General features: G+C 44.9%; 1 protein-coding gene across 4 annotated transcripts in view; it reads right to left on the bottom strand.

Annotated features, from left to right (window-relative positions):
- Positions 1 to 10,656: 10,656 nt before the first annotated feature.
- GEMIN5 (gem nuclear organelle associated protein 5) overlaps positions 10,657 to 27,249 on the bottom strand; it is an 82,523-nt gene continuing 65,930 nt past the window's right edge. For all 4 annotated transcript variants that reach the window (XM_056516802.1, XM_056516801.1, XM_056516803.1 and 1 more), the window contains 6 exons: positions 20,629 to 20,839; positions 20,059 to 20,319; positions 19,685 to 19,847; positions 18,694 to 19,099; positions 14,069 to 14,159; positions 10,657 to 12,573 (listed from right to left, as the gene is read on the bottom strand). In XM_056516802.1, coding sequence (XP_056372777.1) covers positions 12,385 to 12,573; positions 14,069 to 14,159; positions 18,694 to 19,099; positions 19,685 to 19,847; positions 20,059 to 20,319; positions 20,629 to 20,839 — 1,321 coding nt within the window. In that variant the 3' untranslated portion in view covers positions 10,657 to 12,384. The remainder of the gene's footprint in view (positions 12,574 to 14,068; positions 14,160 to 18,693; positions 19,100 to 19,684; positions 19,848 to 20,058; positions 20,320 to 20,628; positions 20,840 to 27,249) is intronic.

The raw sequence follows: 27,249 nt of genomic DNA, 5'->3' as shown, positions 1-27,249 counted from the left end.
AACTCCTACACCATGCCTGGTGTCAGATCTGGGGGTATGGGAAAAGTGCAGGTCACCAGAATATAAAGCAGCGAGAGAAGCAGTGTCAGAAGGTTGTATCCATGTTTCTGTGAGAGCCAGCAGATTAAGAGAATTAGTGAGAAATAAGTCATGAATCTGGGTGATCTTATTGCACACAGATCGAGAGTTTAGGAGAGCGCAGTTAAAGTTTGTAGTGGTTCCGCAGGTAGGTAGTGTGGAGCAAATATTAGTGAAAGGTGGGCCAGGGTTAGGAGCAATGTCCCCAGCAGCTAAAAGCAGAAGAAAGAAAATGTATCGCAATGATGTAAGTAATAAGTGAGTGCATGTTTTTTTTTTTTTTTTTTCTGAAAAGAGTGACTTACTTTTGTAGTTATAATGTTGAGTTAGTTCCCTTTTGTTCCCTTCTACTTCAATTCTGGTATAATTCTTGATATCACACTTAAAGGGTACCTCTCATCAGAAAAATTTTGATATATTCTAGATTAATGTATGCAGAATAACTTTACAATTGCATGTTATTAAAAAATATGCTTCTTTCTATTTAATTTTCCACTTTGAAGAAATGACCACTAGGGGTCTCCCTACCAGTCTTGGCAGCAAGCATTTCAGACTCATGCTGGAGTCCTAAACACTATGAGCTGCCAGTCTGCTTTGTTCACAGCCTGTTTGGCTGTGAACAAAGCAGGCTGGCAGCTCTGAGTGTTTAGGACTCCAGCATGAGTCAGAAATGCTTGCTGTCAGGACTGATCGGGAAAAATACAATAGAAAGCATATTTTTCATTAACATGGTATTGGAAAGTTATTCAACATTCATTAATCTAAAATATATCAAAAGTTTATTTGATGAGAGGTACCCTTTAAGAAGCACTTTAGATGACAGTATTAGATGGCATATTTGAATGTCTCCAGACCTAAGGTCTACAAGACCTATAGCCTCTAATATATAGTGCTAGGCTAAGCCAGAAGATTGGCAGAGGAGTGCAATCAGGTGTGAAAAAGGGTGGGGAGCAATCAAATTTTGGAAAGAAAGTTAAGAAAAAATAAACAGTTTGGGATCACTCAGGGGAAATAAATTGTGATCAAACAAAATAGAAACACTATCCAGATAACAGTAATAAATATACATGACAATGCAATGATGGGGGAATGGGAGTACACATTCACAGGATGAGTGGCATACCAGGTTGATTATTTAAATACAGCTAAACACATTTGCAGTGGTGAAAACAAATGATGGTGGTAGTTGTTCAAGAGATGAAATGAGGACACACCAGGTTGATTATTTAAATACAGCTAAACACAAGTGGGGACTTAGCAAGTAACAACACAAATAGGGAGGGACTACGGCAGAGTGGCACTTAGGATAGACTGCCCAAAGGCCAACTCTTCCGAATGTTTGGCACTAACCCTGTAATGACTGACAAATGTGTTATGGGTGCCCCAAGAGGCAGCAGCACAGATTTGTTCCAAAGGAACAGATTTTCCTTTCGGCAAAGGAAGTAGACACTGCCCGGGTAGAATGGGCAGTAACAAAGGCGGGAGGAGTCAACTCCTGGGCTACAAAAGCCTCGGATTGCCTCTTTAATCCATCTACTCAGAGAGGGTTTAGAGGCTTTAAAACGTTTGTTCTTTCCTGAAAAGAGATGAGGTGTTCTGATCTTCTGAATTCTCCAGTTCTTGCAATGTAGATTTTCAGGATTATTGAAATGTCCAGAGTGTGATTCGCAGCTTCTTCAGGAGAAGATGGGTTAGGACGCAGAACTGGGAGAGATATGACCTGGTTGATGTTTGAGAAAGTCAGGACCTTAGGAGCAAAGGTAGGCAGATATCTCAACAGGACTCTGTCCTGGAGAAAGTGTATAAGGCTCAAAAGCCGAAAGGGCCTGAAGCTCACCAATTCTTTTGGCGGAGGTTATGGCCAACAAAAAAGTGACTTTAAGGGTTAAATACCTAAAGTCAGCTTCTTCCAGAGGTTCAAAGGGGGGAGAGCATAACCCCTTGAGAACAGCAGATAAATCCCATCTGGGGATAGGTCTGAGAACCCTAGGTTTAAGTCTTTCAGCTCCCCTGAGTAATCTTTTGATTAGGGGTTCTTGTGACAAAGATCTGCCTAAAAAGGCAGAGAGTGCTGAGACTTGAACCTTTAGAGTAGATGGGCTTAGACCCTTGTCAAGGCCATTCTGGAGAAAACGTACTAATGCAGAAAGAGCAGGATCTGAGGCTACTACCTCTTTCATAGTAAACCACTGATGAAAGATCCGTTTTATCCGGGAATAAACTTTGTTTGTTGATTGCGCTCTGGAATGAGCAATGGTTCTCAAAACCTCTGCAGGAAGCCCACTATATAGTAGGGTCCTGTCAATCTCCAGGTCAGATTGAGTCTCCTCAGATCTAGGCAGGAGCCTGTGTTGTGAGACACTAGGTTCTGCATGGGGGGAAGCCTCCAATAACACCCTTGACTCATCCTCATGAGCTGGGTGTACCAGGACCTCTTGGGCCAGAATGGTATGATGACTATCACAGAGGCCTGGTCTTGCCTGACTTTCATCAATACCCTCGGTATCATGGAAAGTGGAGAGAATATGTAAGCCAGCCTGAACCTCCATGGTATGGACAGAGCGTCTATCGCCACAGGATTGTCCTCTTTGTAAAGAGAGCAAAACTAACTCACTTTGGCATTCAGACGTGTTGCCATGAGATCTATCTCTGGCACTCCCCACCGCAGGGGTTGCGATTCCAAACCGACAAGACTTGATCTTTAAGCGGTTGGAGATGCCAAAGGGCCCAAGGAACTGCCTCTGCAGATGCGGACATGTGACCCAACATCTTCATCAGAGTTCGGATGGAGACTTTGCGAGGACTCCTCAGAAACTCCGCGGCTCTTACCACTCGACTCTTTCTCTCTGGAGTCAGAGATAAAGTCATACGGGAGGAATTGATTATGAAGCCGGGAAACTTCCTGGTTGTGGAAGGAATGATCTCGGACTTCTCCCAGTTTATAATCCAGCCAAGATGCTGAAGGAAATTTAGAGCCAGATGAAGATGAGATTGTAAGACTTCTGGAGAAAGAGCTTTTAGAAGTCATTCGTCCAGGTAAAGAATAATTTCTCTGAGAGCAGCAACAACTGGAGCCACAACCTTTGTAAAAGTGTGGGGAGCAGAAGTAATGCCAAAAGGCAGGACAGCAAACTGGAGGTGCCTTACCACACCCTTTATGGTGACAGCAACCCTCAAGAATTTCCTGTGAGCAGGATAAATGGGAACATGAAGGTAGGTGTCCTTCAGATCGATGGTGACCATAAGGTCTTGAGGGTCCAGTATGCTGGTGACTGACCGGATGGTTTCCATTCTGAACCGCCTTTTCTTTATGAAGCGGTTCAGGAAACGGAGGTCGATAATCATGCGCCAGTCTTCTGACGGCTTTGGAACTAGGAAGATAGGGGAGTAGACCCCTAACCCTCTTTGGCGGAAGGGAACTACCTCTAGGGCTTGTTTCTCTATATATTGGAGGACCGAGTCCTCCAGAAAAGATTGCTTTGTTTGGGGTAATAACTTTGTTAACACAAATTTCCTTGGGGGGGGGGGGTGGAATAAAATCTATTTTGTAGCCTGACTTTACTACTTCTAAGACCCAAGGATCCTGGATTTCTTGCATCCAGGTGTCTAGAAACAAACTTCAGCGGCCTCCAACAGGAGAAGATCTCTCCTAGAGAGAACTGGAGGTTTATCAGGATGTTTCCACTCGGTAACCATCAGTTTCTTGAGATTGTCATCCACTTTGAAGGCCCATGGCCCTCTAGAGATGGACGTTGAGGCTTCCCCCTGTTCAACATCCTGGTCCCTTGACCGGATGGAACGGAGTAATCTTTGAGTTTTCTCTACAGGAAAGAGAGATGGAAGTACAACCTCCTCGACGGACTGATCAGACCGTGCATCCACAGACATAGCGGAATCTTCAGGTATGGAAGTGGGACTTGTAGAAATCCTGGGTTTCTTGGCAGAAAAAAAACTACTTCAATTCACTGATGGAGTTCCCCATGAACTCCTTCATCCAAATAAACATATCCTGAACGGTGGGTTCTGCCGGATTAGGGGGTGGCCGACAGCCAGGACACCTGTTATACTCATAAGAGTCTGGAAGCGGAGTACCACAATCCGCACAGGTGAGGTGTTTTCTCTTGGAAGATGTTTTGTGGCTTCCAGGGTGGGACTCACCACTGAGGGGAGTAGACATCCTGAAAAACAAAAAAAGCATTTAGAAGAAAGCCGCCAAGTAATGCAAAGCATAAAGATAGCGAAGCACTACCTAAGAGAATAAAGAGAGAGTGTAGAATACACAAAAAGGTACTAGCAATCTGGTAAGCAGTGATTGTTAGTAAGTCACTCTAGCAGCGATGCAGCAAGAGACCTGCTGTATGGGGAAGCTGCTTTAAATAGAGGAGTGGGCAGAAATCTAAGTAAGCCCCCCCCCAAATGATCTGACATCACTAGGTCATAATGACCTAATAAGTATCCTTTAAAAATATGCATAAAATTAAAACAGCGTCCATTCCAGACAGAGGAAAGGGCAAAGAAAAAGTACATCCTAGTGTAAATAACTGTAAAATTCTTGCAATCAGCGCTTAGAGCGCAAACGCCGGACCGGAAGTCGTCAAATGACGTTCTTCCGGTCCGCTACAGGCACTGGATCTCAGGCACTGAGCAGTCATTCGGCGATCGGACAGCGAGGAGGCAGGTAGGGACCCTCCTGCTGTCCTGTAAGCTGTTCGGGATGCCGCGATTTCACCGCGGCTATCCCGAACAACCCACTGAGCTAACCGGCACACTTTCACTTTCGACGCGGCGTTCAACTTTGAATGCCGTGTCTAAAGGGTTAATAGCACGCGGCACTGCGATCAATGCCGCGCGCTATTAGCCACGGGTCCTGGCCGGGCCCGACCCGCTATGATGCAGGGCCACGCCGTGGCCTCGCGTTATAGATTGGGAGCAGACACATGACGTTTCAGTACGTCATGTGTCCTTAAGGGGTTAATAATCTCTGTGTTTTTTCCAGGAGGAAAAAATAAGAGAGTTTTCCCCCTCAGAAGGGGAGAAAGATGACTCCACCAGAACATGACATTCAGTACCGGTTTCCATAGCTCTCGGAGGAGAGGCATGTCTAGGCCTCTTGTGGGTTATGGCTTGCTTGAGTTCAGCAATGATCTGCCCGACGGTTGTCATGTTCGTCTGCACGTACTCCTTCACCCAGATATACAATTTCTGTATAGTTGGTTCCTGCTTTCGCCCTACAGCTAGGGCCTCTAGAATAAGGGCATGCGTCTTCAAGTGGCACTTTGCCATCAAAACAAGCTAAAAGCCTTTCTGACAAGGTCTCTCTCTCTGTCACCAGTTAAAGATATCACTGAAAAGAGAGGTTAAAGATATCACTGAAAAGAGAGAAAAAAAATTATAATACAGATATATATTAATAATAATAATAATAATAATCAGCAAAAAAAATTACCTTAATAAAATGGTTGTAAAGGTAAAAACATAAATACCAAAGATAGTATCAACAATCAAAGAAAAAACACTGCAATCTTAGCAAGATAGCACGAAAAGAGTACACAAGGTACAAAGTCTCATGGTAACTGACTGTAACAATACAAGACTGAGCTCCAGGAGACCGAGGCCAATGCCAAATGGTGTTTAAATGGCGCCAAACCTTAAACTCTGCCCACAAGGGGATGGCGCTAAAAAAAAGATACAACTTTATTAAAAACAAAAATAATCATAATAAACTAAAGGCAGACTACTAGTTCCCTGAATATAACCATAATTTCCCAGCAGGGTCCCAGCCTAAATATAACTTAAATGGCGGGGACCAGCTGGGAGAGAAGGGAAGTGATGTCAAAGTGACATCACTTCCCCCAAAATAGCCACACCCATGAATAGAGTGCCGCTCCGAACACTGGCAGAACACTGGAGGGACGGCCAGAAAACACAAGCCAGCCTGCTACAAGAAGTAGTATAAAAGAAAGTCCTCATAAGGTAAAAAAAAATTGGAAAGAGAAGGCGGGTGCTACAGAGCCATAAGCCCCGAACCCAGAACAACAAAGAATACCCAATAGGAAAAAAAAATAAATGGGCAAGACAAATACAGCAATAAAAGCTGTTGAAAAGCAAAAAATATAAAAGGAAAGATCTTCACGAGTGAGATCACCATAGGTCCTACTGTCTGGGAGGATAGAGAAAAAAAACAGTGACCTTATGGTGGTCTCTCTTTTAAGGGGCATGTTTATTAATTACATTTCTACTTATTTATGTCATTAACATTCCATATTTCCTACCAGTTCGCGGGAGGTGGAATACCCTATCTGTGCTACTATTTAGGACGTAAGGGAATCATGAATATACAAAGGATGGGAGGGGCATAGGGCTGATAAGGATCTGCAAGAGTATTAGCCTTATTTTCATTCTGTGGGGCTAATCTGCACAGAACTTAAATTGTACTTGTTGTCAACAAAAACTTTTTATATAATGTAGATAATGCCATTATATGTATATTTGTATTATACATTGGTTAACTAATATATTTTTGTCCCTACAGCTATTGTCTGTGTATCTCTATGAGGAGTCCAAATACAGGAAGTGAGGGTGAACAAGCAGGGTTCTGTGCACTAAGAAAAAGCAGTACAGTGTGCACTGAGGCTCTATAACATGCTCCCGGCTCATACATCAGGTTGATTGACAAGCCCAGAGGCTGCACAGATCCCTGCTTGTCCACCCTCACTTCCTGTTTTTGGACTCCTCATAGAGACATACAGACAATAGCTGCAAATATACATTTAATGGTATTATCTACATTATATAAAAAGTTTTTTTTATGAGAGGTACACTTCAAAGATGACCTCACAGTTTGGGTGTGGTGGGTGGTAACATCACAAGTACCACCACCACTATAAGTTAACTGGGAGTTAAAGGAGGAAAAGTATAGGATGGGAACTAGGAACTTTATAAAAGGGAGATGTTTCACAGTGAGGGGGCACAAAAATAAGTGCACAAGAGGGTGGAGACTTAGGGCTCATGCACACTGAAGAATATGTACCCAGAGAAATTTCTGGCAGACACTGCAGTGCAGCCTAAACCAGTCATTGCTAGGACCACACGGCCATGTGCCATTTTGATTGACTGCAATGCATTTTTACGGTGCACGGTGCAGCAGAATTCCATTGAAAACAATGGAAAACTGCTGCACCAGAATTTTTGAGCAAAATTTCTCAGCTTAGAATCTTTCTAGCGTGCGTGGCTCATTCCTCTTCAGCAGCCAAGGGACTACAACCTGGAGTAGATGTTAGCATTGCATGACAGGAACTGGAGTCTCCTACTTACATGGGCTGCTTGTAACACCGCCCACAAGAATCTTATATAAGTGAAGGGGTGGGCAACTTTCCTATTGGTTGCTAGGGATGTTGTTAACCTCTGACAACTGTATTTGCATCCTTCTCATTGGCCCACTAGCTAAAAGAAGGGAGGGATCAGTGTCCTATATTCGGGAATATTTGCATATTCGCATATATACGAAATATTCGCGCTCCACACCGACTCACACAGTAAATAATATTGGAGCCTTCTTTGGACCACAAGCTGGAAGCGATGATTTTTTTTTTTTTTTATAAACACAGTACACATCATTGTTGTGATGTGTAATGTGAAGGAAAAAAAAAACACAAATATTTGTCATTACGAATATATAGCGCTACATTGTAAATATTCGGGAAATCGTGAAGTGTTGATATTTGTGGTAAAAATTCACATTTCGAATATTTGCGCTCAACACTAGTAATGATACATATGTCGGATGAGTGTCACACTGTTACATTGTGTGTAATATTCCTCCAGCCTTCTTTCAAGTTTTCCATCCAAAGTCTGGAATACCCCTTTAGCGTAGGGTCACATGTGCCATATTTTGCTGCTGCATATTTTCCTTTCCATCAAAGTCGATGGGTAGCAAAATCAGCTGCATATTTTGCTACCCATTGATTTTAATGGGTAGGAAAATACGCAGCAGCAGAATACGGCACGTGTGACCCTAGGCCTAGGTTCCACTTTGGTCTACACCACTGCCTTGGTGACATCACTGATGACATCTTGTCCAGGACTTTCGCTGCTGCTGTTTCGCTGCTGTTAACAAAGTGGTCTTCAACCTGCGGACCTCCAGATGTTGCAAATCTACAACTCCCAGCATGCCCGGACAGCCGTTGGCTGTCCGGGCATGCTGGGAGTTGTAGTTTTGCAACATCTGGAGGTCCGCAGGTTGAAGACATCAGTGCATGTGATGACAGTGGTGGTGATGTCATAAATGGCAAGGGCAGGGATCTATCTTTTGTAAGGGGTAGTGACAACACAAGAAAAGGACATGCCAGGTCTACAAACTGAGAACCAAAAGTGTAATGGCAGGGCTAGCCTATGTTGCCAAAGAGTTGCGCAGTACACAAGGGTATTTCCTTCACTTTACACAGAAAGAATTATGACATCCCAATTGGGGGTTAACGTAAGCAGCAACATCAAACCAGGGCCTTCATGCTATCACTAATGATGAGTGGTTGTAAGAATCTCGAGCCTAGGTCTCCAAACTGTGAACCTCCAGCTGTTGCAAAACTACAACTCTCAGCATACCCGGACATCCAACGGCTCTCTGTGCATGCTGGGGTTGTAGTTTTGAAACAGCTGGAAGTTCAAAGTTTGGAGAACACTGATCTATGGATCCAACTTTATTTACCCTGGTTTTTCAGTGGATAGGCCATTAATACATGAATGGCGAGGTGCAGATCAGCAACACTTACACTTTACAGTGAATGGAGCTGAAAGCAGGCAGTTCTGTACATTGAATAGTGCCTGAGCTGGGATACTGCAGATTGGATGCCACTTCAATGGGCTCTGAGCTGTAGTAACCTCCACACTAGAGGACGGCAATGGGATCGGGTTCCCGCAGGACCTGACATAAAACCTTTTTTTGGTCACAGAACATCGAGCAGATCCTTTGAAATGTCACAGGGAGCTAATGAAATGGCACAGGGGGAGCTATCTCTAAAACCGGAAACAAAATGTTTGCGGGAGTGGGTGGGATTGGACACAGATGTTGCGGAAGTGGAACATTACCACGCAGGGTACTACCCCACATGGCCACTACATACAATGTACAATGAGTTATAAATTGGACCAATGTGACATTGTGGATGTTGTATATTTCTTTTCTAAGGCGTTTGATACTGTGCCACACAAAAGGTTAGTACATAAAATGAGGATGCTGGGACTGTGGGAGGACATATGTAAATGGGTTAGTAACTGGCTCAGTGATAGAAAGCAGAGGGTGAGTATCAATGGAACTTATTCTGGTTGGGTGACAGTTTCTAGTGGGGTACCAAAGGGGTCAGTACTGGGTCCACTTCTTTTCAATATGTTTATTAATGACCTTGTAGAGGCATTAGAGGAGAATCTCTATATTTAAAGATGACACTAAACTGGGTAAAGAGATCACTACTATAATATTACAAAGGGATCTGGGGAAACTGGAGGCTTGGCACAGACATAGTGAATGAAGTTTAAAGCGCAACGGTCATGACATTTTGGTGCAATAACCTGCACACAACCTTTGTACAGCAATATTTTTACCTGAAATTTGCAGGCTTTCATGACTGCAAAAATTGCTTTTATTCAAAGCCACTGATGGTCGGATAGGCGCGGCGCGTGGTACGCGATGCCCCACCGCCGACACGCCCACCCCTACCCAGTATGTCATTGACATACAGGTCCCAGCACATGCGCCCTTCAGCTAATCTAACCTGTGGGCCGCTGTGTGTCATCCCGCAAGCGCTCGCTCCTGCCGCCGTCTTCTTCCTCAGTGTGCCTGCACAGTGCTAGGTGCAGAGAGCGTGCTTCCTCTCTGCACATAGTATCGAGGACTAACCTGATTGCTCTGCGCAGGCGCACTGAGGAGGAAGACGGCTGCTGGAGCGAGTGCTTGCTGGATGACACAGTGGCGCGCAGGTTAGATTAGCTGAAGGGCGCATGCGCTGGGACCTGTGTGTAAACCACACAGCGGTCCCAACTCTGACATACGGGGTAGGCATGGGGGTGGGCGTGGAGGCGGCGGGGCATCGTGTACCTCGCGCCATACCTTTCAGACCGTCCGTGGCTTTGAATAAAAGCATTTTTTTCAGTCATGAAAGCATGCAAATTTCAGGTAAAAACATTGCTATACCCATCACCTGCACACAGTATAAAGGCTGTGTGCAGGTTATTGCACCAAAATTTCATGACAGTTGCGCTTTAATGTGGATAAATGTATGGCCTTTCCTGAGAATTAATGGAGTCATAAAATGTTTGTAACAACTGGTGCATGTGCATGTACACTAATACTGTTAAATGTTTCCCATGCCTTAAAATAAACATTTTCAAACCTATGGTAACATTACAGCTCTAAGCATACTGGGAGTTGTAGTTTCTCAATAGCTGGAGATTCACAGGATGGAGAATAAAATAAGCTTCTTGAGTTTCTTCACACAGCACACACCTGTGTGTGCCATTTCTCCTTACCATAAAATCTACCATAAGGTGCCACATATCACACCAGGCACCGAATTTAAACTTTCAGATATTTATTTGAAAAAAAAAAAAGCAAGTCTTCCTTGGCATGACAGCGAATATAGACAAGATAATAGGTTCACAGTGTCATTTCTGTGTGTGTATCTCATACAGTTAAAGGTTGGTTGATATCTGCTAGGCCACTTTTCTCCAGTAAAGACGCAAGGTGCATAAGTAGTTTTCCCAAGGTGTGAACGACTTCTGCATCGTCCTCTAGATATCGAATCTAAAGCTGCTGCGATGCTCTGAAATGTTAGGATTGAAAAGTGCACTTGGCCATTAATAAAAAGTAACCTGTTTGTTAGCTTGGTCATAAAGGATTGTCCAAGATTAGAAAAAAAAAAAAAGTCAGCTCCACCCCCAACCCTTTCAAAGAAACAGCGCCACTCCTGTCCATAGGCTGTATCTGGTATTGCAGCTCAGTACCAGTCACTGGTATGGGTCTGAGCTGTAATATTACACAGCCTATAATCAGAAGTTGCGCTGTTTACAGGGAAAAAAAAAAAACCTTTTCTAATTCCAGACAATCCCTTAAACCCCATGAACGTAAAAGCCCATAATAAACCAAAACTTTATACAAGAGATTCCTTATAATTCTCTTATAAATTACAGTATATACAACACAGAACTTTCATGTCTATCATTGTTGGCAACAATGCCCAATACAGCAGCGGAAAAGTGGTGGCACAGAATGGTGCCAGTCTTTTCTGTGGGTAGAGAAGTGCTGAAATCCAGTCTTTGTGGTACTGCAGCTCAGCTGCAATATTAGACACAACCAACAGACAGGGGTGGTACTGTTTTTTTGGAAGAAGACAGTCTTGTATGTCCAATCCTGAAGAACCCCTATAAAGCTTAAATTAGAATGTACGCCTAAAGGGGTTTTCCCATTTCATAAAGTGAAGGCATCTCGCTTTATAATCATAGGGGGTCCGAGCTTTGGGGCCCTGACTGTGTGAATGAAGGGACGGTAGTGCTGGTGTAGCATTGCACTGCAGTTTTTTTTCTTGTACAGTGAAGTTCCTATACAATGGGCTGTGCAGGGAAATGCTGTTGGCCAGCCCTGCACCCCTTTATTCTCACTAGTAATGGAGGTCCCAGAGGTTGGCCCTCATATCCTTTTGATGTGCAATCACTTTGAGATGGAAATGCCCCTTTACATTTTATATAGTATTTCCTACTCCAAGTCAACACTCTAAAACTCAATCCTCAGAGTTTACATTGCAAAACTGGATCACTTTATCAATTTTCCCATTTAACCCTATGAGTAATTCCACTTTTAAAAAATATCTGCAGCCCAGGTCACCAGAAATTTGCACCTTGAATAGGCCATAACCTTGGGTTTACCACCAAAAACAGCTCTGCAATGTATTTCGGACGACACGCTAACTCACTGCTGCATATCGATGACAGAACATACACAGAATATCGAAAATAAAGAATAGGAACATGGATCCTTGGCATTGAACTACATCAATAAGGTGGTAATGGATTGTCTGTAAAGTGCCTCTTAAAGCTATAGTTCAGCATATTTCATGCATCCTAAGGCCTCAGTTACGCAATTGTTGTTTAATTTCAGTCCTGGGAACATAGTCCATAACCCAGCAACTGAATACATAAGCAGATGTATGGATGACTATAGTATGCAGCTTCTGGAAGAAGCAAAGGCAGCTGACGGATGCCGGCACCAGTGCAGAAGTTATTGCAGACTTGGAAGCAGTGACAAGCCAAGTCATGAACTTAGTCTTTAGGTGGCTGCCCTTGTAAAGAAGATATGAACTTGCTGGCTACTTTGTGGTGGTCAGGTGACCCGGAGCTGTGTCTCTGTAGGAGACTTATGGCCTGTCCATGCATGTCAGAGGTCAGCGTAGCAGACGGAAGGTGAAGTATGACTAGGCAGCATTCCAAAACATCAGGGAATGGCAGCACCTGAGAAAATATGAAAGGAACATATGTACAGATATTCAGAGTCATGTATGCTACAACTGCAGAGAAGTTGCTATGGCAGTGTCTCACAGATTTTTCTAAAGATTGATCCTGCAGTGAAGACTAGTCAAAGTTCTTATATGAAAACATGTACATGTTCAGGGCATTTCCTGTACTCGTCCTTACAGGGGTTATCCCAAGATTACAACATATCACCTATCCACAGATAAGTACAATGTATTCAAAAAGTCTTCAGGCCCTTTAACCTTTTTTCACATTTTCTTATGTAGCAGTCTTGTGCAAAAATAAAAAAATATTTAAGTTTTTCCTCATCATTCTGCACTCAATACCCCATAATGAGAGGGGGCTGCCCCTTGAGCTCAAACACAGGAATGTGTGGAGCTACAGATCTGGAGAAGGGGACAGAAAATGTATGCTGCACTGAAAGTTCCTAAGAAAACAGTGGCCTCCATAATTTTTAAATGGAGAGAGTTTAGAACAACCAGGCTTAGGAACAACTCTGTGAATGTCCTTGAACCCTGACTTAAACCTACTCGTTCCTTTTTTGGAAGTATTGAAAATGGCTGTTCACTGACAGTCGCCATCCAACCGGTCAGAGCTTGAGAGGATCTACTGAGAAGAATGGCTGAAAATCTCCAAATACAGGTGTGCAAACCTTGTGGCATCATCTCCAAGAAGACTGGGGGCTGTAACCACTGCTTTAACTAAGTATTGGGTAAAGGGTCTGAATACTTATGTCAACATTAGCCAAGTGACCTCTGTCCTCATGATGTTCATCTGATCTACAGTCTGGAGGTATTGTCGGAAAAGTGCGGAGTCTAATATGTTTGTATTGCAGGTTCTGCCGTAACGAGTTGTAGCTGGAACAAATAGTCATGATGGCCCAATCCAAATGGAACAGAAAAGGGAAAGTAGATGACTCACATCAGAGAAGACGTCATCTATGAGTCGCTGGCTATAGCAGCACTGTAATCTACATAGCTTACAGATAAATGAGTTGCTTTTTTTTTTTTTTTTTTTTTTTAATTTTTTGCTTTCGTCAAGAATTATTGGTTTGGGGGCCCTGTGAAAAAATGTTTTCCAGAGGGTGGTTAAAGCTGAAAAAGGTTGGGAAACACTGCCTCAGAGATTATCACTACCTCTCTTTTAGCAGCCCTTTGTCAAACAGTGGCTCGGGCAGAGAGCCTATTGGCTAAAATCTACTTCATATACAATCCCATGCCAGATGTTCTAAAACCCAGCCAGAGAGCTCTGCGTTATAAGCAGCATCAAAAATGCCAAACTGCAAGAATCAAGAGACAGCGTCACATCTGTTCACGTATCTATAGCTAAGCACCAAACTGCAGTAGTAGAAAAAGACTATACTTGGAAGCACTGATTAACCACCATCCCCCTTCCAAATACACATGACCTGCCCAAAGGGAAACCTTTCTAAGTCCTTTTTATTAAAGCTAAACTGCATACGTGCACCTCTTACCTTAAGGTATTCTGGAAATTCAGCCAGTTTATGGTTTGCTGTAGAAAGCTTCTTCATCAGCTCAGTCAGGGAGACTGGATTTTGGTTAGTTCTGGGTAAACAGCAAAAAGGAGATTTTTTTATGCTTACCGTAAAATCTCTTTCTCGAAGGATCCATTGGGGGACACAAACCATGGGTGTATGCTGCTGTCACTAGGAGGTTCGACACTATGGCAACAAGAAAAGTCGGCTCCTCCCAGCAGGATTACCCGCCCACAGGCACCTGAGGTAATCAGTTTTAGTCCCAGAGCAATAGGAGAAAACCGACAGGTCAAGAGAAAACCACAAACTGTCCAAGCAATCAGAAGAAAAGGCAACTGAACACACCTTCGGACAGATAACTGAAAAAAAAGGGGGGGGGGAGCTGTGTCCCCCAATGGATCCTTCGAGAAAGAGATTTTACGGTAAGCATAAAAAATCTCCATTTCTCTATCGGCTCCATTGGGAGACACAGACCATGGGACGTACCAAAGCCGTCCCTTGGGTGGGTAAGGAATCAGACAGGTGGACGATTGGACCACCGCTGTCTGCAACATCTTACAGCCCAGAGTAGCATCAACCGATGCGTAGGCATGAATCTGGTAGCACCTTGAGAAAGTGTACAAAGACGACCACGCGGACGCCTTACAGAACTGCAAGGCTGAAGCCATGTAGCGGAGGGCCCAGGATACCCCGAAAAACAGGTGGAATGAGCCAAACCCCTGAAGGGTGGGACCTTCCCCTTGCAGCGGAAAGCTCCCAAAAAGAGCAGACCGGATCCACCGAAAATGGTGGTGGTAGAAGCAGGTTGTCCTATACAACGACCTTCCGGAAAAACAAAAAAGGGAAGAGTGACTGAGAGATAAGTCCGAACAGCCCTCACCACAACCAGGTTGTGGAACAAACGCTTCCCGGAATGAGAAGGGGCCGGACAAGAGGACAATGTTCTCATTGAGATGAAAAAGTAAAAAAAAAAACATCTCAGGTAAGAAGGACAGACCTGGACGGAAAACAACTTGTCTTGGTATACCACCAGGAAGGGAGAACGGCAGGAGAGAGCTACCAGATCTGACACCCTCCTAACAGAGGTAAGAGCAATAAGGAACGCCACCTTTCGGGGAAGGAGGCAAAAAGAAATGTCCCTGAGAGGGTCAAAAGGGGCGTCCTGCAGAGCACCTAAGACCAAGTGTAAGTCCCAAGGGAAAAAAGGGGACTGATAAGGAGGGGCAGCTTGTGCCACTCCCTGAACTAGGTTCGGACATGATAACTGAACGCCAAAGAACATTGAAAAAGAATGGAAACGGCCGAAAGCCAACCACGACAGGAGAAAAAGGCAGAGTTTCACACCAACAGAAATAAGACCGCCAGGTATGGTGGTAAACCTTTGCAGAGGAAGGCTTGTGAGCCCTCAGCATGGTGTGAACCACTTGGGAAGAGAAACCACGGGTCCTCAGAACCGCTGTCTCAAACGCCATGCCATCAAAAGCAGAGACCAGGTAACTTGTGGCAAAGGCAGCACAGTGGCTGCAAATGGAACAGAAAATCTCCAGCCGCGGAGCATCGGGCTAGATTAAATAAATCCTCCAGAGGGATCTTGAAGACTACCCTGGCGGAGTTGGGAGACCACACTGAAAGGACCCTTGACCCCCAGGCCAAAGCAAAAGCAGGAAGATCCTGCTGTCTCAAGGCAAAGTTTGCCAAAGTCTCCACCTTCATGTCGGCTGGATCTTGAATGCAGCGGCATCAGCCAAAGGCCCGGTAGGCGCCTTAGAGAGGCGGGAGACCTGCAGATCCACAGTTGGAGAGGAGGTCCACCGAGCAAAGAGGTCCTTGGCGAATGGATACCCCGCTTGAACCTTCTAAGTTTCCTGAAACTTCTTGTCAGGGTGCCTGGCGGATACCAGCAGGGCGTAAAATTCAGCGTGAGAACTGAAGGTCTTGGGTGCTGGTCGGGAACGAAGAAAAGGAGACTTCTGGAGCTACGTCTGAAGTTCCTGGGTCCTTTAGATGGAAGGTGTCTCTTATGGCCTAAACCAATGAGTACACCACATCAGGCATATCTGTGTGGTCCTCTGAGTCAGAGGCCGAATCAGAAACCTCATCCACAAGTTCTCCGGGAGAATGGGAACGAGGTGAGGCAGCCCTGGAGGTTGGGCACGATTAAAGGAAACTTCTGTAGCCACGTCCGAAGTTCCTGGGTCCTCTAGATGGAAGGTGTCTCTTGTGGCCGAGACCAATGAGTGCACAAAGTCCGTCATATCTGTGTGGTCCTCTGAATCAGAGGCCGAATCGGAAACTGCATCCACAAGTTCTCCAGGTGAATGGGAACGTGTGAGGTGGCCCTGGAAGAGGGGGAGACTGACCAGGTACGCAGGTCTGGAGAGCCAGAGAGGCGACCATGGGAGCGTCCTCTAGGTGAGCGACGCTTGCTACAGGGCGGAGTAACGGAGCGATGCCTGCGAGGGGAGCGCCCGTGCCTGCCAGAAGACTCGGAGGATGAGTCAGATGAAAAACACCCCCATGACGCTGCGAGAGCATCAGTATAGGAGGAGAGTGGGACCTCCAATGCAGTCACATCACAACAGGAGACCTGAGCCAAGTCAGATATAGACTGGGGGAGGGAGAGAACCCAGGCTTGAGGGTTGGCCGAACCCACAGAGTCTGGTAGACCACCGGGGTAGAATAGCAGGGGGGTCTGGGGGAGCAGGCAGAACAAGTGGTTCAGCAGAAACAGACATTTTTGAGATACAGCTTTTACAGATGTAATGAGTGGCTAACAGTTAAAGGGGTACTCCGCCCCTAGACATCTTATCCCCTATCCAAAGGATAGGGGATAAGATGTCAGATCGCCGGGGTCTCGCTGCTGGGGACCCCGGGGATCGCTGCTGCAGCACCCCGCTATCATTACTGCGCAGAGCGAGATCGCTCTGCACGTAATGACAGGCAATACAGGGGCCGGAGCATCGTTACATCACGGCTCCACCCCTCGTTACGTCACGGCCCGCCCTCGTCAATACAAGTCTATGGGAAGGGGGCGTGGCGGTCATCACGCCCCCTGCCATAGACTTGCATTAAGGGGACGGGCCATGATGTCATGAGGGGCGGAGCCATGATGTCACGCTGCTCCGGCCCCTGTATTGCCCGTCATTACGCACAGAGCGAACTCGCTCTGTGCAGTAATGAGAGCGGGATGCCGCAGCGGCGATCCCTGGGGTCCCCAGCAGCGGGACCGCGGCGATCTAACATCTTATCCCCTATCCTTTGGATAGGGGATACGATGCCAGGGGCGGAATACCCCTTTAACTGTTTAGAGGGAGCAAATGGGTTCAGCAGAACAAGGCATTTTGGAATTACAGCTTTTACAGACAAAATGATGAACTAATGCTCCAGTTGTCTGTGCATCCCAAGTCTGTGACCCCAGGGCAGCTGCTGTGAGGAGAACTCTGTTCTAGTGTAGACAAAAAAGGGAGAAATGATGGCCAATAGCAAAAGAGGGGCGGGCCAGGAGCAGGGGCACTGCTGATTGGCCCCTGCCTCTCAACGCATGCACATCGCTGATTGGAGGCTAATTTGCGCCTCTCAGAAGCCCCGACAACAGAGGGGGCGGAGCTATGGCGCCCTCAGCTTCTGACAAGATGATCAGTAATGGCGCCCACGCCCGCTCCTCTCCCCGAGCACACATGTCATTCGCATATGCGCTTGCGGGGAAGCGAGAGAGCGAGACTCCACCGGCAGCCGTCTGCTGCCGAAAGCGAAAGTAAGCCGGCACTTCATACGCCTGCATAGTAAAAACGCTGCGGCTGTCTACCGCTTAAAGAAACATACACACCACACACACACACATATCGTTCAGGAAAGTGAAAAGTATAGTGCCCTCTGAATAAAGTTGTGCCAGTCCAAAAATGCTCCTGCTTACCCCAGTTTTTTCAATAAATATAAAAAAAAAAAAACCTGTCCAGGCCAGCCCCTGAGAAATAGTGGGCAAAAAGTGAGGGTCTCCAGAGGTTGGAAGGCTGTACCTAGGAGAAAGGGAATATACTCACCTCAGTCAGAAGAACTTACCTCATGAAGTCTTCCTATGAAGTCTTCAGTCAGCTTTCTGTCACCTGCATCACGCCGAGCTACCATGTGCGAGCGAGGCGAGCAGGGAAATATGGGTACCCGGACCCATGAGGTACAACCCCAGGCGCTGACTGTTGGCGAGAGGGGGTTAACAGCGCATATACGCAATGTCTGTGCCCCCTCAATCACAATGGGGAGACAGTGAGCCGCAGTTCCTGAATCCCCACCTGAAAACATGAAAGAATAAAAAACTAACACGTTCCCTAACTAGGAAAATAATAAAACATAAGACCTGGTCTGGAGAGAACTCCAGACCAGTGTCCACCTCCTTAGACACTAAGCTAAAACTGATTACCTCAGGTGCCTGTGGGCGGGTATACCATGCTGGGAGGAGCAGACTTCTCTTGTTGTCATAGTGTTGAACCTCCTAGTGACAGCAGCATACACCCATGGTCTGTGTCCCCCAATGGAGCCGGTAGAGAAATAACAATTATTATGAGATTATGAAATAAGTAATTTTAATGGCTTCCTTGAAGTCAACTCACATCTCACTCTTGCTGTCAGGACCTTTCTCAGGTGGGGATGCTGGGTTTGAGTCAGAGTCTTGGTCTAGTTCTAGAGAATTATCCTGGATCTGCCTGTTCCTCTGATGCTGCTGTATCATCTCTCGGAGAGCCTGCTGAACTTCTGCTATCTCCCGCTGCGCGTTCTGGAAGCCGGCATGCACGTCTGACAGCAGCACCCTAAAGTCACAAACAATTTCTGGAGCATCAATCTTCCCTGGGGGACCAAGAACTGCATCTTCTTCAGAAGAAATTTCCATCTTCACTCTTGACTGATTCCACCACACGTCATAAAGTTTAATGTAGGCGAGGAACGCCTGCACGCTGTCACAAGCAGCTAAGTTTTCTTTGTTGTCCAGGCTGAGGTTCTCTCTTAACTCATCACAACCTAAAGGGAAATATATTTCATTTCATAGAACATCTTGTAGCACTGAATGGGTACACAGTAGAAACAATCCCTGGTAAATCTGATGCAATACATTTATATAAAGGGGTATAAGATCACTAGGATATGCCACCACTTTATGACTGGTCTGATCTCTAGGAACCCTAGTGATTCTGAGAATAAAGAGGTTGCAGAGCTCCCTGCACAATTGGTGGTCACAAGTTCTGCTGTGGAAGAAACTGCCAAAACCTGAATGAAGCGGTGCTGCAGTTCTTCTGCACTGCAGGTGCTGTGTAGGGAAAGAATGTGAAGAGGCCACAGCTCAGAATCAGAGCTGCATCCCCTTCATTCTAAGGATCAGTGGGGTACCATAGGCCAGACCACCACTAACTGCAAAATCATGGCATAACCTAGCGACATGTCATCACTTTGAGATTGGAATACCCCTTTTGAATCTGAAATTTTGGATATAGAAATTCTATTTCAGTAAATGTTAAAGTCAGCAACGTCGCAAGCCCCATTTTGCACAAAAATTTGCAACTTTTACAACATGCCTCTGGATATCATCCTGTAGCTCTAGGCACTTACCTTTTGGAAGCAGCAGCTGGGCAATTTCTTGCATTAATGTAAACTGTCCTGCCTGATGACAGCGGGAGAGGGCACGGAGTATCGCCGATGCCATCTCATTCCAGCTCTTTGACAAGTAGCTCAGAGCAGACAGCACCACTTCTTGAGCAATGTGAAGTAGCAGCTGTGTTTTTAAAATAGAAAATCTGGGTAAGTTAATGAAATAATAGCTTTTGGCTTTATATAAAAAAGGGCTAAATGGTCCTCTTGGGACCCTCTAAGAGCAGATCGTGTTACATAGAGGTTCTGAAGATGATCACTGGGTTGGCTTAAATCTGAAAATATAGTTAGTGATGTCAATAAAAAAAAAAAAACTATTAGGTGAGCTCCATTACCTGCTTGGCACTGGTGTTGGCGGTAGTTGGTGAGGGGTCAGATGTACTGAGTTGCTGACAGACTTCAGTATACTGCTCTGCTGAGGACAGTCCATACTCCATCTGCCATAGTCCTGTGAGCTTACTAATGAAGGACTCCTCGCTGCCATGCCCCACCCAATCATGAAAACATGGGGTGGTCTGTGTCTTCCAATCTACCGGTGTCTTGTCTTTAAGATGAGTGAACAGCAGCTCACTGGTACAATAGACCAATCTGTGTCCCTGTAAAATGACCCAGTTATACATAAGAACAACTTTTTGAGTAAAAAAAAAAAAAAAAAAAATAAGTAGAAGTTATGTGTCCATAACTGCCCCAGATTGTAACAGTGGTTTCCTACCTGCATTGGTACAGACAATAGTTATTCATGACTACCCTAGTTCTTCGGATAACCCCTTTAAATGTGTGGCTTCACTACCAATGTAAGCAGAGGCACAACTGTGATCTCTGCTGCTTATCATGTTTGTGTTGGGGTTTGTAAAATGATTAATAAAAACAATCTGATTTTAAAAGATATTCTAAAAATGACTTACTAGCAAGGTTTGGTGCTGCTTAAGAGACATCTGGGCATCAACCCAGTTTTTAACAGTAATGTTTTCCTGGGCACAGCGCAGAGCGAATGAGGCAGCTAAAGTCTTCTCTCCTGAAATTAATGCGAGTTCAGCTGCGGTGCTAAGAGACAGAAGATCCCCCTTCTTGGCCAAGACCTTAGCTGCGTCATAAGGGGACAATGCCCCTAAGTAACTGAGTGAAGACAGAAAAAGCAGAATAACTTAGTATGTGATGTCATCTCAGACCACCATTAGTCTGCAGAATCAAAAGGTTTCAGTAAAGAGTTAAACTCCTTTGCCACTGCTCAGATATTTCTCTCTTTGAAAAATCTATCAATTGGGTCATTCATTTAGCCTTTCTGGCATTTCAGAATTCTCTGAGCAGTGCTAAAGGTGTTTCATTTCAGTCTAGAAATCATTGGGGGTCCAAGGGTTCATTAGTAATGCAGATTGTAACCATTTAAACAGTTCTTTTGTTTGTAGTCTGTTACAGTTTATAATCACACTATGACCCGCTAATAAAAAAAAGTATTTGACAGGGTAATGGCCGCAATACTTATGACATCAAAGTGTTGTATTATATACAAATAAAAAGTCCTCGTATGGCAGTAGGAAGTATGAGAAATAAAGCTGGTGACGAGCACCACTCACCCAACAGCAGAGCCTACGTCTATGTGCCCGTCTCACATTTATGATTACATTAGATAGGTAGTTTCTTAACATTATAATGTCTGCATAGCATCCATACCAGATGGAGATCTTCACTGCAGTATACGGTTCTCATGTTCCTAGCATGATATGGCGTTTAAGATCATTGCATCACACAGTGTATACGTTCATGGCATACGGCGTGTCATGTTCATTGCTTTATATGGCACGTGAGTTCACTGCTTTATTCGGGGTATACTTCTTGCTGTATACGTTTCATTGCTTTTACGGTTATGTTCATTGCATTGTAAGTGGGTATACATTTGTTGCATTATACGGGGTATACATTTGTTGCATTATACGGGGTATACGTTTATTGCGTTATACGGGGTATACGTTTATTGCGTTATACGGGGTATACGGTTATTGCGTTATACGGGGTATACGTTTATTGCGTTATGCGGGGTATACGTTTATGGCGTTATACGGGGTATACGTTTACTGCGTTATACGGGGTATACGTTTACTGCGTTATACGTGGTATACGTTTACTGCGTTATACGGGGTATACGTTTACTGCGTTATACGGGGTATACGTTTATTGCTATGACGGTGTATACATTCATTGCTTTGACTGTGTATACGTTCATTGCTTTGACGGTGTATACGTTCATTGCTTAGACGGTTTATACGTTCATTGCGTTATATGGTGTATACGATAATTGCTTATATGGTGTTTACGCTTGTTGCAGTATGCAGGGTATATGGTCATTGCAATTTTGGTGTATATGTTCAGTGTATCATAAGGTATGCATTCATAATTATCATTGTTAGCATTACTATGTATTATTGTTATTGTGGTAATTAGTCTCAGGCAGCTCGTTCACGTTTGTAGCCCCAACCACAAATTAACTTTTGTACCATAGTGACAACATACAGTGGGGCAAAAAAGTATTTCGTCAGCCACCAATTGTGCAAATTCTTCCACTTAAAAAGATGAGAGGCGCCTGTAATTATCATCATAGGTATATCTCAACTATGAGAGACAAAATGAGAAAAAAAATTCCATAAAATCCTTGTCTGATTTTTAAAGAATTTATTTGAAAATTATGGTGGAAAATAAGTATTTGGTCAATAACAAAAGTTCATCTCAATAATTGTTATATACCCTTTATTGGCAATGACAGAGGTCAAACATTTTCAATAAGCCTTCACAAGGTTTCCACACCGTTGCTGTTATTTTGGCCCATTCCTCCCTCCATGCAAATCTCCTCTAGAGCAGTGATGTTTTGGGGCTGTCACTGGGCAACACAGACTTTCAACTCCCTCCAAAGGTTTTCTATGGGGTTGAGATCTGGAGACTGGCTAGGCCACTCCAGGATCTTGAAATGCTTCTTATGAAGCCACTCCTTCATTGTCCGGGTGGTGTGTTTGGGATCATTGTCATGCTGAAATACCCAGCCACATTTCATCTTCAATGCCCTTGCTAATGGAAGGAGGTTTTCACTCAAAATCTCACAATACATTGCCCCATTCATTCTTTCCTTTACTTAGATCGTCGTCCTGGTCCCTTTGCAGAAAAACAACCCCAAAGCATGATGTTTCCACCCCCATGCTTCACAGTAGGTATGGTGTTCTTTGGATTCAACTCAGCATTCTTTCTCCTCCAAACACGAGTTGAGTTTTAACCAAAAAGTTCTACTTTGGTTTCATCCAACATATGACATTCTCCCAATACTCATTCACTAGGTCCCCCCTCGTTCTTGTGATAATTTTGACACCATGGGGTGAGATCTTGTGTGGAGCCCCAGATCGAGGGACATTATCAGTGGTCTTATGTGTCTTTTAGTTTCTAATAATTGCTCCCACAAGCTGCTTGCCCATTGCAGATTTAGACTTACCAGCCTGGTGCAGGTCTACAATTTTGTTTCTGGTGTCCTTCGACAGCTCTTTGGTCTTGGCCATAGTAGAGTTTGGAGTGTGACTGTTTGAGGTTGTGGACTGGTGTCTTTTATACTGATAAGTTCAAACAGGTGCCATTAATACAGGTAATGAGTGGAGGACAGTGGAGACTCCTACAGAAGAAGTTACAGGTCTGTGAGACCCAGAACTTTTGCTTGTTTGTAGGTGACCAAATACTTATTTTCCACCATAGTTTGCACATAAATTCTTTAAAAAATCAGACAATGTGATTTTATGGATTTTTTTTTTCTCATTATGTCTCTCACAGTTGATGTATACCTATGATGGAAATTTACAGGCCTCTCTCATATTTTTAAGAGAACTTGCACAATTGGTGGCTGACTAAAACTAGATTTTTATGCTTACCAAAAAATCTCTCGCTCGAAGGATCCATTGGGGTACACAGAGACAGTCGGTATATGCTGCTGCCACTAGATGGCTGCCACTAAGCAACAAAAGAAGTCAGCTCCTCCCAGCAGGCTATACCCCGCTTACAGGCTCGGAGCTATCAGTTTAATCCCAAAGCAGTAGGAGAGGACCGACAGGGAAAGAAAAAACTAACTGTTCGAGGAAACCACAGACAAAAATTAACCGAACCAACCCTCGGACAGGCAACCGAACCAAGGACACCAGAATAAATGGGTGGGTGCTGTGTCCCTCAATGGATCCTCCGAGAAAGAGATTTTACGGTAAGCATAACAATCTACTTTTCTCGTTGGCTCCATTGGGGGACACAGAGACCGTGGGACGCACCAAAGCAGTCCCCGGGGTGGGAAAAATCTCAAGTAACTCAGGTGCAAGGCTGGACCACAGCCGCCTGCAACATCTTGCGACCCAAACCAGCATCAAATTTTGTTAACGTGTGCAAGGACGACCAGGTGGCAGCCTTACAGATTTGTAAGGCCGAAGCCTTGTTGTGGAGAGCCCAGGAGGCCCCGACGGAACCAGTGGCATGAGCCGAGACCCGGAAAGGAGGAGTCTTCCCCTTGCAGCGGTAAGCTTCCGAGATGGCAGAACAGATACACCGCTAAATCGTCGCCTTCGAAGCAGGAAGTCCCTTACGACTACCCTCCTTAAGCACAAAGAAAGAGTCACACTGGCAAAAAGGAAGAAGTGACCGAAAGGTAAATCCGAAGGGCTAGTACCACATCAAGACCATGACGCAAACATTCCCTGGGATGGGACGGTGCTGGACGGAAGGACGATATCCTCATTTAGGTGAACAGCGGAGACCACCTTAGGCAAAAAGGACGGGACCGGACAGAAAACAACTTTGTCCTGGTGTAAAACCAGGTAAGGGGAACAGCAGGATAGAGCCGCCAGCTCCGAAACTCTCCTAAGCTCCTAGTGACCGCAATGAGGAAGGCCCCCTTCCAGGAAAGGATAAGAAAAGAATTGTCCTGGAAAGCTTCGAAGAAGGGAGTACATCCTGCAGAAAGGTGTGGATGTGAGGATCGGATGCCAGGGGTTGCGGAAAGAGAGCCGAACAAAAAAACAAAATTTTTTTTTTAAATATATCACTCAGTACCTAATCCTAACCATGTACGTCTAATTTTTGTGTCTAGCACCTTTATTTATTTTTTTATTACACTTTTAATTTAGCTCACTAGTCTGAGTTCCTCTCAAAGGGCATGGCCTCACTGTGAAGGTGTCCACCACCTCCCTCAGTATGCTGTCTGCTCACATCTCCCCTAGCATTAGCAAAACTACAACTCCCAACTTGTCCACACTAGTGGGACACAAGCTGACAGTGGGAGGATTTTTCATCCAGCTGTGAGCCCTGTTCTCACAGCTGTCATTCAAGGAAGTGTGTCCATGACGTAGGTGATGACGCATGGACACAGCAGGACTAGTATGTGTCCAAGCAGGCAGGGGGGACAGTTGTTTGACTGGCTTTTTCAGTATGAAATACTTAAAATTTTCTAATGAAAGAAATTGCACAACCTATTTGTTTTACATGTTTTACAACATATCCAAACTTTTTGTATCTGACAGTGCCCATTTAAGGGAACTGAGAGCCAAGCATTGTTCCAGCCCAGCCTATAAAAAGGAAAGAAGGCGTGGGAGGGAGAACACAACTGGGGATCAGGAGTGAGATTCGCACCATCGAAAATGGGACCGACAAGTATGATGATAAATCTTCGCAGAGGAAGGCTTGTGCGCCTTGATCATTGTGCGGATCACTTGGGAAGAAAAGCCCCTGGCCCTCAGCACCGCGGTCACCGTGGTGCAGACAGGACAGGTGGGTTCTGCAGAACCACAAGACATTTTAGTTTTGCAACCCACACAAGTGTAATAAGTGATGAGGGCCGGGCCTGGGTTCGGACATAGGTGTAACAAAAAGGAAGACAGCAAAAAGAAATGGAGCAGTCTCACCCGATGTCTGTGTCCCTCAGATGGAGATAAGAAGCAGGCTGTGAGTGAAAAGCTGACCCTCGCTAAACCTAAAGAGCAGGGGGGCGGGGGCGGGGGCAGGGCCAGCGGGAAGATAGTGACCCCCCCAGTGCGCACGCTGAAAACCCATTAGGACAGGAGAGAAAGGAGCCAGATCCCTGCCGGCGGAGCTACAGTCATGGCCTTAAATGTTGGCACCCCTGAAATTTTTCAAGAAAATGAAGTATTTCTCACAGAAAAGGATTGCAGTAACACATGTTTTGCTATACACATGTTTATTCCCTTTGTGTGTATTGGAACTAAACCAAAAAAGGGAGGGAAAAAAGTAAATTAGACATAATCTCACACCAAACTCCAAAAATGGTCTGGACAAAATTATTGCCACCCTTAACTTAATATTTGGTTGCACAGCCTTTGCAAAAAATAACTGAAATCGGTCCTTCCTATAACCATCAATAAGCTTCTTACACCTCTCAGCCGGAATGTTGGACCACTCTTCCTTTGCAAACTGCTCCAGGTCGGTCTCATTGGACGGGCGCCTTTTCCCAACAGCAATTTTAAGATCTCTCCACAGGTGTTCAATGGGATTTAGATCTGGACTCATTGCTGGTCACTTCAGAACTCTCCAGCACTTTGTTGCCATCCATTTCTGGGTGCTTTTTGACATATGTTTGGGGTCATTGTCCTGCTGGAAGACCCAAGATCTCGGACGCATACCCAGCTTTCTGACCCTGGGCTGTACAGTGTGACCCAAAATCCATTGATAATCCTCAGATTTCACGATGCCTTGCAAACATTCAAGGCACCCAGTGCAAGAGGCAACAAAACAACCCCAAAACATCATTGAACATTCACCATATTTCACTGTAGGTACTGTGTTCTTTTCTTTGTAGGTCTTATTCTGTTTTTGGTAAACAGTAGAATGATGTGCTTTACCAAAAAGCTCTAGCTTGGTCTCATCTGTCTACAAGACAAATTTTCCCAGAAGGATTTTGGCTTACTCAAGTTCATTTCGGCAAAATGCATTCATGCTTTTTTTATGTCTCTGTGTCAGAAGTGGGGCCCTCCTGGGTCTCCTGCCATAGCATTTCATTTCATTTAAATGTTGATGGTTAGTCCGCGCTGACAATGATGCTCCCAGAGCCTGCAGGACAGCTTGAATATCTCTGGAACTTGTTTGGGGCTGCTTATCCACCATCCAGACTATCCTGCGTTGACACCTTTTATCAATTTTTTTCTTCCGTCCACGCCCAGGGAGATTAGCTACGGTGCCATGGGTTGCAAGGTTCTTGATAATGTTGCGCACTGTGGACAAAGGCAAATCTAGATCTCTGGAGATGGACTTGTAACCTTGAGATTGTTGATATTTTTCCACAATTTTGGTTTTCAAGTCCTCAGACAGTTCTCTTCTCCTCTTTCTGTTGTCCATGCTTAGTGTGGCACACACAGACACACAATGCAAAAATTAAGTGAACTCCTCTCGTTTTATATGCTTTCAGGTGGGATTTTTATATTGCCCACCCCTGTTACTTGCTCCAGGTGTGTTTAAAGGAGCCTCCCATGCTTGAAACAATCCTATTTTTCCACAATTTTGTGTCA

This window comes from Hyla sarda, chromosome 4 (genome assembly GCF_029499605.1).
Source record: "Hyla sarda isolate aHylSar1 chromosome 4, aHylSar1.hap1, whole genome shotgun sequence".
Classification (NCBI taxonomy): domain Eukaryota; kingdom Metazoa; phylum Chordata; class Amphibia; order Anura; family Hylidae; genus Hyla; species Hyla sarda.
Note: the sequence above shows the minus strand (reverse complement) of the source record. Positions and strands in the feature narration are given on the sequence as shown.